Source organism: Carassius carassius, chromosome 3 (assembly GCF_963082965.1).
Source record: "Carassius carassius chromosome 3, fCarCar2.1, whole genome shotgun sequence".
Taxonomy (NCBI): domain Eukaryota; kingdom Metazoa; phylum Chordata; class Actinopteri; order Cypriniformes; family Cyprinidae; genus Carassius; species Carassius carassius.
The window spans coordinates 39,232,322-39,248,580 of record NC_081757.1 but is presented as its reverse complement, the minus strand read 5'-3'; the positions used below and the strand labels follow the sequence as shown (position 1 = coordinate 39,248,580).

The 16,259-nt window shown below is 36.9% G+C and overlaps 1 protein-coding gene across 1 annotated transcript; it reads left to right on the top strand.

Moving 5' to 3' along the window:
* Positions 1-1,067: 1,067 nt before the first annotated feature.
* Positions 1,068-15,597, top strand: LOC132126733 (RNA polymerase-associated protein CTR9 homolog). Its single transcript, XM_059538193.1, has 23 exons — positions 1,068-1,237; positions 1,641-1,739; positions 1,816-2,055; positions 2,171-2,288; positions 3,167-3,256; positions 4,591-4,847; positions 4,929-5,036; positions 5,959-6,195; positions 6,289-6,378; positions 6,457-6,585; positions 6,671-6,854; positions 6,955-7,043; positions 7,969-8,154; positions 8,664-8,751; positions 8,846-8,994; positions 9,083-9,199; positions 12,186-12,331; positions 12,422-12,493; positions 12,630-12,912; positions 12,996-13,150; positions 13,556-13,652; positions 13,740-13,846; positions 14,963-15,597. The coding sequence occupies exons 1-23, from the start codon at positions 1,193-1,195 to the stop codon at positions 15,351-15,353; spliced, it is 3,477 nt and encodes a 1,158-aa protein (XP_059394176.1). The 5' UTR covers positions 1,068-1,192; the 3' UTR covers positions 15,354-15,597.
* The last annotated feature ends 662 nt before the right edge of the window (positions 15,598-16,259 follow it).

The following is a 16,259-nucleotide window of genomic DNA, read 5'->3' as shown; positions in this document are numbered from 1 at the left end:
AAGAGTGGCTTGACACAAGGAATGCGACAGCTGAAACCCATGTCTTGTATACGTCTGTGTGTAGTGGTTCTTGAAGCACTGACTCCAGCTGCAGTCCACTCTTTGTGAATCTCCCCCACATTTTTGAATGGGTTTTGTTTCACAATCGTCTCCAGGGTGCGGTTATCCCTATTGCTTGTACACTTTTTTTCCACTTTCCATCTTTTTATTCCCTCCGCCTCTCTATTAATGTGCTTGGACACAGAGCTCTGTGAACAGCCACCCTCTTTTGCAATGACCTTTTGTGTCTTGCCCTCCTTGTGCAAGGTGTCAATGGTCGTCTTTTGGACAACTGTCAAGTCAGCAGTCTTCCCCATGATTGTGTAGCCTACAGAACTAGACTGAGAGACCATTTAAAGGCTTTGCAGGTGTTTTGAGTTAATTAGCTGATAAGAGTGTGGCACCAGGTGTCTTCAATATTGAACCTTTTCACAATATTCAAATTTTCTGAGATACTGAATTTGTGATTTTCCTTAGTTGTCAGTTATAATCATCAAAATTAAAATAAATAAACATTTGAAATATATCAGTCTGTGTGTAATGTAATTATATTTAAAATTATATAATAATATTCATCATTGTACATTTGTTATTTTTATTATCTTTCTATTATTATTTTTTTATACAGTATGATAACAGTAGTGAAGTAGTCATGTGAATAGTAGTAATTATATATAAAATTATATATAATATAATTTTATTAATATAATGATATTCATCAGTGTACATTTGTAATTGTATTATCTTTCTATTATTATTAATAATATCAACATATAATATTATATTAAAAAGAGGTAAATCAAATGCACTTTTGTCTTATTCCTATTATTCATTTGTCACTCTATATCTAAATTTATCCAAATATACTTTTATGAATATTTTTTTTTTTAATCATTAGTCGCGACTCGCGTCTCGTGATCATTTAGTGGCGACAGAAAGGTGAATAAAATGTTGAACCAAAAAGTCCATAATGTATGAATATTAGAGGACTTTTAATTTGAAGCGCTCGACGCTAACCCGGATGTGCGGTGTGTTTTGTTGTTCAGGTTCAGTTAGTGAGTGTGTGCGGTGGCAGCTGCTAATCTTCACTTCTGGATACGAACAAGTACAAACCAAAAACTGTGATACTGGGTTTTTGGCTTGAGTCGTAACCATGTCTAGGGGATCCATTGAAATCCCTCTTCGGGACACAGACGAGGTTTGGACTTGTTTATTTAAGTTATATATATGCGGCGCTGTGAATAGCTATCATCTGCTAACATGCTATCATTCACGCGCTTTTGATAAGTTTATAGCTTATACCGTCTAATAGCAACTATCCTAGCATCTTGTACGCAAATTTAAAACAATAAACTAAATAATTTTCTTCAAATACGGTGTACCTTATGATATTCCCAAAATAAATGACAAAAAAACCCTTAACGTTACCTGCATCTGTACTATATTTATTGACTATGATATTATTATATGATATTTGTTGTTCTTATTAGAGCTCTACTGTCAGTTAAACTCCACTGGACTCATGTAATTTTCTCTTATGTTCATGTTCTTGTCCTCTGATGGTCATTAATCTGTTAAATCTGTTGTTTCTTCTCTCTCAGGTCATTGAGCTTGACTTCGACCAGCTTCCAGAAGGAGATGAAGTCATCAGCATCCTCAAACAGGAGCACACACAGCTGCACATATGGATCGCACTCGCCGTGAGTCACAGGCTCGTCTACGGTCAGGTTGTTAGGGTTTCTGGTGTGCTGAGATCTCACCACTGTTTCTTTGCAGTTGGAGTATTACAAGCAAGGCAAGACGGAGGATTTCGTCAAGTTGCTGGAGGCGGCGCGCATCGATGGAAACCTGGATTACAGAGACCACGAGAAGGACCAGATGACGTGTCTGGACACACTGGCAGCTTATTATGTCCAGCAGGCTCGGAAAGAAAAGAACAAGGATGCAAAGAAGGACCTCATCAACCAGTCCACTCTCCTGTACACAATGGCAGACAAGATCATCATGTACGATCAGGTAAATGAAGGTTACAGTTTTCATAGAGATCTCTGTTATCGGTTTTATTTGTTGTTGTTGTTGTTGTTGTTATTGTTTGGTCTTCAGCCTTATGATATTTCATATTTTTCTGCAGAGCCATCTGCTGGGAAGAGCTTGCTTTTGTCTCCTGGAAGGAGATAAGATGGATCAGGCAGACGCTCAGTTTCAGTTTGTACTCAACCAGTCGACAAACAACATCCCTGCACTTCTGGGTAAGAGAGGCACATGATCATTATATACTTAAAAGTCTGATTTAAAATCAACTTGAAATCACATTTCACTTTATTTTCCCAACACAGCAGAGTTTGTGTGGGTCTTGAAAAATCTTAAAGGGTCTTAATTCACCCTTTTTACTAATTAAGGTCTAAAAAGGTTCTAAATTGGAGCAAACAGTCTTATATTTGTAAAATCATGACATTAAATGTTCTTCCTTAGTATTTTTATTTTCTCAGTGCAACTATCTAAACATCATTAAATCAAGATACATTTACGTGAGATGCAAATTAGAAATTTCTGAGAAAATGAACAAAAATAGGCAAGTTTGTTTAGAACTGGCAGTGTCAAATGAAATCTTGCTCTCCCTTCCAATCAAGTTGATTTTTTTTCTGAGCCCAGTGCCAGATATTTGTTCTTGTTTTAATCATAATCTCACATTATATTGATCAAATTATGCGATTTTGCTTGAAAAGAGTTACGTTTACATTCATAAAACCTGCAGAAACCCTTTACAGTGTTCCTTCGAACCCTTTAAAAGGTCATAAAAAGTCTTAAATGCTATAACATAAGACTTAATTATCATTTGAAGAGGTCTTAAATTGCATTTTAAATTTGAGGGGGTCTTAAATTGCATTTTAAATTTGAGGGGGGAAAAACACAAATTGCAGTGTGGCATAATTTGATAACTAAACGTACATATTAAATGCGAGCGCTGCATGCTTCAATTCAAAACATGTCAGTCTTGTGTATTTTACAAGATCAGGTTTCAGAGTAGATCGCAGTCCATTGATTATTGCACGTTTATGCCAAGCATTTGCTATTAATAGATGTTGTCTTCTTATGGATGATCATTTATGTTTCTGTCCTTCAATAGGAAAGGCGTGTATCTCCTTCAACAAAAAGGATTACAGAGGAGCTTTAGCTTACTACAAAAAAGCACTTCGCACTAACCCTGGCTGTCCGGGTGAGTCTGCCAGATGTCTTAAAACCTGACAGTTACATTAGATAAATTTATTTGAATGCATGAAATACTTCAATGCTAATATATATGCATTCAAATAAATTGATCTACTGTAACAATGTACTGTAACTGTATGTGTGTGTGTATATATATATATATATAGGGCATGTTAAATCAGTATAATTCCTAAAACTGTAAAATTTGTATAATTTGTTTACATTTTGGTCATACTTCAATTCAATAGTCAAAAGTTGTATTCATTGTATTTGCTAGCTGAATTTAATCTAACTTGTTAGTAGACTATTAGGTTAGTGCTATTAGAGTAAGTTGAGATATACTTGCAGATTTTCGTATATTCAAGAGAATGTCAAAATTTGACTATCAAAATAAAGTGTTACCAAAATTTGGTATTTTTATAAGTAATGTGAAATGTTTTTATGTGTTTTATTCCAGAATTTCTATGTTGTTTTTATGGATTTATGATGTAATACAATTAATCATCTAACATGCTAGTCACAATTTTTTTTTTTTTTAAACAGTGGTTAAGTATATAATGAAAATAATATCGTTAAATGTACTTTTTATTTTATTATTATTAATTTGAGAAGTACATTCTACTGTACAATTGTACTTTTTCTGTCAAGTTAAACCAAACTTTAATTTTAACAGGTTTTCCTTAAGACCCTTTAGTTTCTTTGTGTACATTATATGACTATAGTTCAGATGAAGAGTAAGATGAAGTTTGTGTTTATGTCTTTAAAGACGCTCAGTATATCTCATTTTGAAAGTGAAAGTGACGTGACATTCAGCCAAGTATGGTGACCCATACCCAGAATTTGTGCTCTGAATTTTACCCATCCGAAGTGCACACACACAGAGCAGTGAACACACACACACACTGTGAACACACACCCGGAGCAGTGGGCAGCCATTTATGCTGCGGCACCTGGGGAGCAGTTGGGGGTTCGATGCCTTGCTCAAGGGGACCCAAGTCATGGTATTGAGGGTGGAGAGAGCACTGTACATGCACTCCCCCCACCTACAATTCCTGCCGGCCCGAGACTCGAACTCACAACCTTTCGATTGCGAGTCCGACTCCCTAACCATTAGGCCACGACTTCCCCTAACTGTTGATTACCTCAACAGTCCTACTTTTGATATTCCAATATTCCGAAATTCCGCATTCTGCTGGACATTCCATTTTTATGCTATATTCCACTGGATTCCGTCTCTATTTTTTTGCATCGCAAATTCCTAGGGCCCTATGCTTCAATCTGCTGGTTAGCAGTGACTGGAGACTCACAGAGCTAATTTCTGTGTAAATTGTGTTATTGCAGCTGAGGTGAGACTAGGCATGGGCCATTGCTTTGTCAAGCTCAACAAACTGGAGAAAGCTCGCTTGGCATTTGGCAGAGCCCTGGAGCTCAACTCCAAATGTGTGGGAGCTTTGGTGGGGTTGGCTGTGCTGGAGCTCAACAGCAAAGAGGCAGACTCCATCAAGAACGGGGTGCAGCTGCTTTCCAGAGCCTACACCATTGACCCCAGCAACCCCATGGTGCTCAATCATCTCGCCAATCATTTCTTCTTCAAGAAGGTAAATCTAGATCTCTCTTGTGATCTTCTGTTTCGAAGTGGAGATCTTGTACTTGATACTTGATGCTTTGTGTTTTTTTAGGACTACAGCAAAGTGCAGCATCTGGCTCTTCATGCTTTTCACAACACAGAGGTGGAGGCTATGCAAGCGGAGAGCTGCTATCAGTTAGCTCGATCCTTCCACGTCCAGGTAACAAAGAGACTTTTTTCATATGAAGTATTTCTCAATCAGTATAACATGTAATTGCGTCAAAGACATTAAGATGTCTGCATCAAAAGAAATGTACAAAAGTGGTTTTATCTCCATAGAAAGCAAATTAAATGTAGAAAGTGTCTACTTTTAAGATTTCAAGTAAGTTTTTGGAGAATAAAATGCTAAAACTTGGATGAAATAATGTTACGTTGTCAATATTTATGTAAAAATTCAAACAACATGCTTATTCTGACATCTTTTAATCTGTAAAGTTTAAATGTAAAATTACAACTAATTAGTATTTGGGGTGAAAGTATTTAGTTTTTTAATATGTCATGAATTGATTTTTGTTGTAAATATGCCTAACAAAAATTGTTACACTGAATGACATTTTAATTTGAACTATTTTTAATTTTTTACTTTTGTTGGGGAAAACAACAATTTAAATCAGTATTACAATTGTTTTTATGCTTAAACCCTTTTTCGTCTTTGACCCAATTACAAATATGAGAGAGATAATTTGCTGTTCATGATAATTCACTAAAGAGTATTATTTTAAGTATTTTATTCATATTTTAATTTGATTTTTATTGCTTTTATTTTTTACATTTCATGAATTAAATACATTTTTATTAATATGTATTTCAGTTTAAGTTTCAGTAGTTTTAGTACCTAAACCTAAATTGATTTCAGTAAGTTGACAGGGGGACATTCCTAATTGTAATTTTTTTTAAAAATCTTATAGTAATATTTAACTGTTTTATTTCCACTTAGTGTAATTTTTGAAGACTGATAGTATGGACAGAGGCCAAACATTATTCGACCTTGCCCATACATCAGTCTGTACTTCATCTTCATCAAATTTCCTGCAGTGTGTAACACCAAATCCTGATAAACTTTCCCATCTCTTCGATATTAGGAGGACTATGACCAGGCCTTCCAGTACTACTATCAGGCCACTCAGTTTGCGTCGTCTACTTTCGTGCTACCCTTCTTCGGCCTGGGCCAGATGTATGTGTATCGTAGAGACAAGGAGAATGCTGCACAGTGCTTTGAAAAGGTCCTGAAGGCTTATCCCAACAATTATGAAACCATGAAAATCCTTGGGTCTCTTTACGCCACCTCAGATGACCAGGAGAAGAGAGACATTGCTAAGGTATTACATGATTATGTATCAAAAAACAACAAGACAAAAACAAAGTTTTTGTCCGAGATTGTAAAGAGATTGCTATTTTTTTTTTATTCATAGGAACATCTGAAAAAAATCACAGTACAGCATTCCGATGATGTGGAAGCCTGGATTGAGCTCGCCCAGATTTTGGAACAAACAGATATTCAGGTAACAGTGTTATTCCTGCACCTGCTTGTGTCTGGACTCATGCAAGATATAACTCTCTAACACCCATGTTTCCTGCAGGGTGCTCTTTCTGCATATGGCACGGCCACTCGTATCCTCCAGGAGAAGGTCCAAGCGGATGTTCCTCCTGAGATCCTCAATAATTTGGGGGCTTTGCACTTCAGATTGGGAAACCTTGGTGAGGCAAAGGTAAAGAGGGATTTTTAGCTCTAATTCAATGAATGTTGCGGTTCTGCTGTTCATTACCAGAGAAAACATCTCCTTTTCTCTGTAGAAATACTTCCTGGCTTCTTTGGAGAGGGCAAAAGCTGAGGGCGAGCATGATGAGCACTACTACAACGCCATCTCCGTCACAACCTCCTATAATCTGGCCAGACTCTACGAAGCCATGTGCGAGTTCCACGAGGCTGAGAAACTCTACAAGAACGTCTTGAGAGAGCATCCCAACTATGTGGACTGTATGCTTCATCGTCATCATCACCATCATCGCAGTATTCATTTAGCGTGGCTTTTTTCGGGAAATGGTCAGTTCACTTGATTTATTTGAATCTGAAACAGGTTACTTGCGACTTGGAGCGATGGCACGCGACAAGGGAAATTTCTATGAAGCTTCCGACTGGTTTAAAGAAGCCCTTCAGATCAATCAGGTTGAAAGTTCTTCTCTTTATACAGTACATATGATCAACATGTGTGACCCTGGACCACTAAACCAGTCGCATTATCTGAAAGCTGAATAAAGCTTTCCATTGGTGTATGTTTTATTTGGATCGGACAATATTTGGCCGAGATACAACTATTTGAAAATCTGGAATCTGAGGGTGCAAAAGAATCCAAATATTGAGAAAATCGTCTTTTGTTGTCCAAATGAATTCTTAGCGATGCATATTACTAATCAAAAATTAGGTTTTGATATATTTACAGTAGAAAATTTACAAAATATCTTCATGGAACATGATCTTTTCTTAGTATCCTAATTATTTTTGGCATAAAAGAAAAAATCGATAATGTTGACCCATACAATGTTTTTTTTTTTTTTTTTGGCAATTGCTAAAAATATACCCCAGCGACTTAAAACTGGTTTTGTGGAACAGGGTCACATATATTGTCAGTGTTCTAGTTCTGTATTCATTCAAATTGACAAAAAGTAACACAAAAGAAGCTAATGTGAGATATAAACCGAAAATCAATTCAGTTAATTAACGTTATCATGTTTCCTTGGAATTCCATGTAGTTCTAGTTTGTTGAGATAAATTAACTAGTAGTATAATTCTCAGTTGTTTAGATTTATTATCATTTACTAGCAGTTTTGCTGAAAATGTAACCATAGCTACTTATTTATTATGATCCCAATTTTATCATGTTCATTTTTTTTGTGTGATTATGTGACTCCTCGTACCTGGTGATTTAATTGGGCACTGAAGGAGGTCACATTGCGGCTGAAACTGAGTAAAGCAGTGTTATTTTAGTATCATTGTTTTTATTAAGCTTTTAATTGTTATGCACCTAGACTTTTTTTATTTTCAGGTTTTTGGTGATTTCTTCAGATTTGTATAAATGAATTGTGTTTTGCAGGACCACCCCGATGCCTGGTCTCTGATTGGTAACCTTCACTTGGCGAAGCAAGAGTGGGGTCCTGGGCAGAAGAAGTTTGAACGCATCCTTAAGCAGCCCTCCACTCAGAACGACACTTACTCGATGCTGGCGCTGGGAAACGTGTGGCTCCAGACGCTGCATCAGCCCTCTAGAGACCGAGAGAAGGTGCCTGACGTCAATCAGTTGACAGAAAAATCATGTGTTATCACAATTGTGACCCTGGAGCACAAAAGCAGTCATACGTCTATGGGGTATACTTTTAGCAATAGCCAAAAAAACATTGTATGGGTCAAAATTATCGATTTTTATTTTATGCCAAAAATCATTAGGATATTAAGTAAAGATCATGTTCCATTAAGATATTTTGTAAATATCCTACTGTAAATATATCAAAACTTAATTTTTGATTAGTAATATGCATTGCTAAGAATTAATTTGGACAACTTCAAAGGTGATTTTCTCAATATTTAGACTTTTTCGCATCCAGATTTTTAAATAGTTGTATCTCGGTCAAATATTGTCAGATCTTAATAAACCATACATCAATGGAAAGTTTATTCTTTCAGCTTTCAGAAGATTGATAAATCTCAATTTCGAAAAATTGACACTTAAGACTGATTTTGTGCTCCAGGGTCACAATTAGTCGTCTAATTTATGTACATTTATTTTCACAGGAAAAGCGGCACCAGGATCGAGCTTTGGCGATCTACAAACAAGTTCTGAGGAATGATGCCAAAAATCTATATGCTGCCAACGGCATAGGTGTTTTATATTAGCTTTGCAAATCCTGACCTGTAACTAGCAGTATAATTAACCTTTAGTTTCATCACAAACATCTTTCTTTCGTGTGGCACAGGTGCTGTGTTGGCACACAAGGGTTATTTCCGAGAGGCACGGGATGTTTTTGCCCAGGTCCGAGAGGCCACGGCAGAAATCAGTGATGTCTGGCTGAATCTCGCACACATCTATGTGGAGCAGAAGCAGTACATCAGTGCAGTGCAGATGGTGAGAGAGTAAACTGAAGGGATTGTTTCCTGAACAGGAAGGTTTTGTTCTGGATCTGTACTCGAGTTCTGTTTTTCTGTCTCTTCAGTATGAAAACTGTTTGAAGAAATTCTACAAACATCAGAACACCGAGGTGCTGCTGTATCTGGCCCGAGCGCTCTTCAAGTGTGGCAAGCTGCAGGAGTGCAAACAGACTCTTCTGAGGGTGGGCACATTTTAAACTTCACTTAGCGGTTTGTGTTTTCCAATCTGGGTTTTGTAAGTTAATGTAAACTAATAATGAATTAAATCATAGAAAAATGTCAAAAAACATTTTAAATCAAAATAAACCACGTTTTATAAATAAACATTTTATTTGGCATATGACCATGAGAACATCGAGACCTTTCCTCTTTCTATTCTAAATTGTATTTATTTTAAAACATTAAATTTGTTGCATTATTTATACAATTGTGATATACTGTTCGTTGATATTTTATTAAAACACTAGATTATTACTAGTGGTTTTTTTATTAAATAAGGAACATTAACACAAGGAACATCCTGTAAAAATTCAGCTGTTCAAAAAAGAATGTCTCCTCGCTTTCCATGACTTGCAAGAAAATAATGGAGAGAAGTCCCCTAATGTACCCAGCTGTGTGGCACTTGAGCTCCCTTGACCCTGTGATCATGGTTGCAAACAGAGATAATTCAAGAGAAATGTTTCAAAAACTCTTGCAAGTTTTGTTCAATGCTGGTTGGTACACTGCACCTCAGTGTGATGAGGTTCTTGCACAGTACAAAATGTTTTTAATACACGTCTACACACACCATAAAGCAGAAATCCAAAATTTTGCTTACACTTCCAGGCTGGACAAGTTTCGAAACCAAGTATTGAAACCATGCAGGAAGAGGCAGATGAAATGGCCGTCAGGGCAGAGAGAAAGCATGACTTCACCTTACTGTCAAAATCAAATGCCTATCGAAAAAGTGTCGCAGACAAAAGTGAGGAGTTAACAGCTCTAAAACAAAGCTTGGAAAAGTTGCAAGAGAGTTTGAGCCAACTCAAAAAGTAAAAAAAATCACAAGGTTACTGTGGAGCTTAATGCAGTAAATATTTTGGACAGACATTTATTTGTTGTTTAGTCTGTTTGGGACAGATGCTTTTTGCAAACAATTTTTTTTATAATGCCTTTTATTTCTTTGGAGACTGCAGTTGGGGGAAGAGGGAAGGGGAAGCTTAACAAGAAGGGCCTAGGCAGTCGTTATAATGTGTTCATTAAAATAAAGTGTAGAGTTTACCTTCAGAAGCTGTGTGTGTGTGTGAGAGTGTGTGAGAGAGAGAGAGAGAGAGAGAGAGACCAAATGGTCCCCACAAGGATAGTATAACCTGAGATCATCTAAATTGTGGGGACCAGCCAGCAGTCCCCATGGGGGGAAAAGGATCAATAAACATACTCAATGTGTTTTTGAAAATGTCAAAAGCTTTCTGTGATAGTGTAGGGGGATAGAATATACAGTTTGTACAGTATAAAAACCATTATGTCTAAGGAGATTCTCTAGCAGGATAGTGAACCAGACGTGTGTGTATTTGGTGCATTTCTGATTTTATAGTTGGGTTATAGCCATAAATTGTATGCTTTTTTTTTTAAGAGAGGAGAGAGGAATATATTACTTTAGGCTGTGAATATGTGATCTTTATATTTTATTCCCATCATCATGATATTTGAAATGTCCTGGAAAATGATCTCTGAAAAAGAGTGGGAACCCTGTAACATCATTTCAAATATATAATTAAATAACAAATAATAAATATTAAACTGTAACTATGCTTCCACTATTCGAGCTCGCTGATTGGTTTAAGAATAAACTGCCAATTTATCTTAGATATTTTTGCTGCATATGCTACAGAACAACAGCGGTTGTGCCAAGCGATGCCAGCCCGATTTGTTTTCTGTTCATTGCCAGTTCATTCAATAAAGACAGTTAACAATCTAGCTTCTGAGTACTAAGTTATTAACCCAACAACAGCGGTCAGTTAATTTTTTTGCAGCGGGCCGTGCAAACATATGTGTTTGATTGTGTGGGCCGCGAGTTGAAAAAGTTTGGGAACCACTGCTCTATGGTTCTAGTTGAACACGTTAGTATTCTTTTCGTTCTTGAATTATAAATCAGGCTGCTGGATATTATATGGCAAACGAATTATATGATTATGCTAACATTTTTTTATCCGTTGCATAATTCATTAAATAATAATATTTAGAATATTGCTTATTTAGTTTTCTTGTAAAGTGGAACCCAATGTATTGTACTGGAATGTACATATATTTAAAGATGTTTTTCATCAAAGCAACATGGGATTAATGCCCATATATTTATTATTAATGTGTTCATTATTTAAAACAATATATTGGTAACACTTAAAAGGCCTATTAGTTGAAGGTGCTGTATGTAGGATTGACACCGAGTGGTTGAACTAGGTATTGCAGTCCAAATTCAAAATATTGGAGATGTTTTTTTTCACGCGCTCATTCCTCTTTAGACTTTAAATACACGCAGGTTGTCAGATTGACGATACCTACAAGAACGAGGGCTGAAATGACATATGCTGTGTTTTCCGCCAACTGGCAACCCGGGGTGCTGAAATACAATTGGGTAAACTAGCATCGGGCGGGTTTCACAAACCAAAACAGAGATTGAGATTCTGGCCCGGAACGCACATTTTCAAAGGAGAATAACTGATTGTAGCATCGTTTTTCAGATAAACAAGTATGTTAACTTAGCATGTTTCTTAAATATCTGCAAACATATGATATTTTTATGCTTTCATAGAGTCAGAAACTTACATACAGCACCTTTAATGTCGGTTAAAGCATTTTAACTAACAATGAGCAATACATTTATTATAGTATTTATTTATCTTTGTTAATCTTAAGTAATACAACTGATGATTGTTAGCTCTTGTTAGCTCAGGTCCATTAAATAATATTAACAGATACAACTTTTAACAATGTATTAGTATATATATATATATGTATATAAAAAGGATTAATAAATGCTTTAGAAGTTTTTTTTAAATTATTTTTAGTTCATGTTAAAGAATATAGGTAACTAACCTTAACAAACAGAGCCTTATTGTATAATGTTACCGAATATTTTTGAATCTATTTGCGGTCCTAATTGTGAGTTTTGTCTGGTTCTTTGACTCTCAGGCCCGGCACGTGGCTCCCAGTGACACGGTGCTGATGTTTAATGTGGCGCTGGTGCTGCAGCGGTTGGCCACGCTGGTGCTGAAGGACGAGAAGAGTAATCTGAAGGCTGTGTTGAGTGCGGTGAAAGAGCTGGAGTTGGCTCACAGGTGTGTGAACTCCAGGACCTCCAGCCCATGACACACACAGCCTCAGGCTCTCATGCCTTTCATAACTTTCTCTTATTGTTCTTCTCACAGGTACTTCAGCTACCTCAGTAAGGCTGGAGACAAAATGAGATTCGACCTAGCGCTGGCCGCAAGCGAAGCAAGGTAGGTTTGTTGTCCAGACGTGTGATATTTGTTCTGAAATTGAAGTTTCCTGATAGAGCATGCCCCACTCAGATCTGATCTGACACCTCCCATTGAAAAGGCATGTATCATATGAAATGTATGTTTTCTCTTTCAGGCAGTGCTCCGATTTGCTAAGCCAGGCTCAATACCATGTGGCCCGAGCTCGGAAACAAGATGAGGAGGAGAAGGAGCACCGCGCCAAACAGGAGCAGGAGAGAGACCTGCTGCGGCAGCAGATGGTGAAAGAACAGCAGGAGAGGAAGAGCAAAGAGGCCGAGGAGCAGAAGAAGCTGCTGGAGCAGAGAGCCCAGTATGTGGAGAAGACCAAGGGCTTGCTCAACTTCTCCGAGTCGATGAAAGCAGCAGCAAAGGAGAAGAAGAAAGGAGGCAGTGGACGGGTGAGTTTAACCACTTCAACACTCTTTTTCACACCCTGTCTTTTTTAAAATGTAATGAAATGTTCATGTACTTGTTGTCTTAGCGCAAGAAAGGAGGCGACTTTGATGACTTTGTCAACGATGACTCTGATGAGGATCTGCCGATCAAGAAAAAGAAGAAGAGGAAAACTGAGAGTGGCAGTGAAGTGGAGGACGCCGGGGAGGATGGAGAGAAGAAACCCCGTAAAAAGAGGAGGAGGTAAACACTAATAACAACATATGATGTTTTAGATTTGTAGGTAACGTCTCCAGTAGTCTTCATTTCAGAGGATCATGATGCAATTACAATATGCCAATCATAAACTAAAATATAAATTATTATGTAATATATAACACTTGCATGATTATATTATAATAATATTTTTTTAAATGGAATATTGGTGCATTTGTTTCATAAAAGGTGCGAAATGTGAGCTTATTTATTTATTTTGCATCTAAATAAATAATTATGAATTATATAAATTTAGTTGTTAAACATGTGTATTAAAAATGTTGTGTTTTTTTTTTTTTTCTTCTTCTTCGGAACACCTGATTGACATGAGTTAAAACTGGTTTATTCTGGGTCAGGCTGAGTCTCGGTGTGTTTCTCTCGTTGTTTCCTCAGACCAGCTAGAAGAGAAGATGAAGGTTCAGATGATGAGGAAGGAGGCTCAAGGCCTAAAAAGCAGCGCAAGCCGAGAGAGCGCAAGAGGATCGAGAAGGTAGCGATGCTCTGAGCACTTAACGTGAAAGCTTGACCTGGATGTTGAGATTTAGTTCTAATTGCACTTCTCTGGTTTAAACCCAAGCCGGAGCGCATGCCGCCGTCTCTTAAAGGGAAGATCAAGTCCAAGGCAATCATTTCATCCTCTGATTCCTCCTCCGATGAGGATGGCCTGAAAATAGCAGAAGACAGGTGAGAGACGTCACTTGAGTTTGCTCCAGCTGAGATTTCTCAATATCTGTTTTGGAAATGCGTGTTATCGAGCTTATTGTAAACAATTCATCCATGCATATTTCATTAAATAATCTCATAATCTTTAAACAAAATATAACTGGATCTTCCAGTGAAATGTCAGACTTTTCTCTGGTGATGTAAAAAAAAAAAAAAAAAAAGAAACATTGTAAAAGAATGCAAACATTTATATGGACTCCCTAGCTCTCTCTTGTGCCCCTGGACCCCAGTTTAAAAAATCTGGATACTGTAAAAAATGACTTAAATATGTGAACCTGGATCACCAAACCAGTAATAAGTGTCAATTTTATGAAAATGAGATTTATGCATCATCTTAATGCTGAATGAATAAGCTTTCCATTGATGAATGGTTTATTAGGATCGGACAATATTTGGCCGAGATGCAACTATTTTAAAATCTGGAATCTGAGGGGTGCAAAAAAATCCAAATACTGACAAAATTGCCTTTAAAGTTGTCCAAATTAAGTTCTTAGCGGTGCGTATTACTAATCAAAATTTAAGTTTTAATATATTTACAGTAGGAACTTCAAAATATCTCCATGGAACATGATCTTAAGTTAATATCCTAATGATTTTTGGCATAAAAGAAAAATCTATTATTTTGACCCATACAATGTTATTTTTGGCTATTGCTACAAATATTCCCCAGCGACTTAAGACTGGTTTTGTGCTCCAGGGTCACATATTATTTTGAAAACAGTTAATTTCTGTTCATTTACATTTAACTATATATATACCACTTTCATTCATGTGTTCACTTATTTTAAAGGGATATTTATGTATAATTTTAAATATTATTAAAAAAAATTTTTATTAATTTTTCATTTATTAATTTTTTTTAAATCAACACTTTTTTTCTGTAAACATATAAAACCTTTCCTTACGAGCTCATCTTATTCTACCTTTTCATCTTTTTGACTGAAGCACACACACATCTCAAAATCTAATCAAAAACCTAGTCCCCATCCTGTGTTGTTTTCTTTGACCCGAATGCACGTCACAATTCAGTTTCATTAAGAATTTATTTATTCCTCAAACGGTCTGTTTTATGTCTAGAAACCCCAGGGACAGCGGCTCTGGTTCAGACGACGACGACGTAGGCCACAGGAAACGCATCGCTTCTGACAGCGATTCCAACGAGGAGCGTAACCGGTCGGGCAGTGAGGCCGGCAGCCCCCAGCGCTCTGGACGCTCAGACGAGGACGAGTCTGGCAGCGATCGCCCGGTGAAGAGGAGGAGACCACAGCAGCAGTCCGACTCGGAGCAGTCAGACAACGAGAGCAAGAAGAGCCGCTCTGACGACGAGTCTCAGGTCGGATCTCCAGCCGCCGCTTCAGATCGAGGCTCAGAGACCGAAGGCTCTCCGCAGAGGTCCGATAACGACTCTGAGCCGGAGGGGTCCAACAACGAAGCCTCCAACAGAGGATCTGATGATGACAGTGACTGAGTTTGAGGAGGAAAAAGAAAAGCCTTTGTTCTTGTAATGTTCAAATCATAGTACGTAGTTATGTGTCTTCCTGGATAATGTTTCTCTTATTTTACACAATATTTTATTTTCAGTTCAGTCTTTTCAGGAAGAAATGCTTTTTGTTGAGCGTTACAGCATATACTCTGCTCTGTAGTCTAAAGGGACAATCACAAGCTGTGATTCGGAGTTGGTGTACAATATGAAATAAAAAGTATTTTGAACATTTTTCTAGTTTGTACTGAATGATTTAAAATATGGATCATCCGCAGCCAAATGTCTTTAATGTCACTTGCTGAATAAAGAAACATTAATGTCTGAAATATTTTTAAACCGTACTGTAGATGCAACTTAATCTGCAAATTTGACACTTATTTTTTCATTCTTTATTAGAAAATGTTTCCAACATGGCATCAGTAATACAATAACAGCCTACCTATGGAAAGCATTTCACAATATGAATGAGATACATAAGAACTGCAGAAAAACAAGATCGTTGTGAACCACTTTAAAAATTCCATTACAAAGCATCATTAATAGGGCATCTCATATACCGTTACAGTATATCCTCTTAAAAACAAAGCACTTTCTTAGAATTCATTTCTAATTAAGGATTTTAAGCATTGTTTTCTTCATTCCTGAATAGTGAGACATTTCCAATTTAAAAAAAAGTGACAATGAACTCAACCGATTCAAGAAAAAAAGCGGAGCTCAGGCCCTGAGCAAAAAAAAGAAAAGAAACTTAACACTGAAGTGTAACCGTTAGTGTTATCAGCTAGAATTGAAAAACCTCTCCATAAACTCCCAATCCAGAAAAAAAAAATCCAGCATTGTTTATTTGTACATCATGGTTTCATTTTGAACTGGAGGATGGCCTTCAGTAAACAA

Excerpts from the sequence above, each read along its gene's own strand:
- LOC132126733 (XM_059538193.1), top strand. The coding sequence starts at position 1,193 with ATGTCTAGGGGATCCATTGAAATCCCTCTTCGGGACACAGACGAG. Across the intron at positions 8,752-8,845 it reads ATATGCTGCCAACGGCATAG|GTGCTGTGTTGGCACACAAG; the intron begins GTGTTTTATATT and ends CGTGTGGCACAG. Across the intron at positions 13,847-14,962 it reads CTGAAAATAGCAGAAGACAG|AAACCCCAGGGACAGCGGCT; the intron begins GTGAGAGACGTC and ends TTTTATGTCTAG.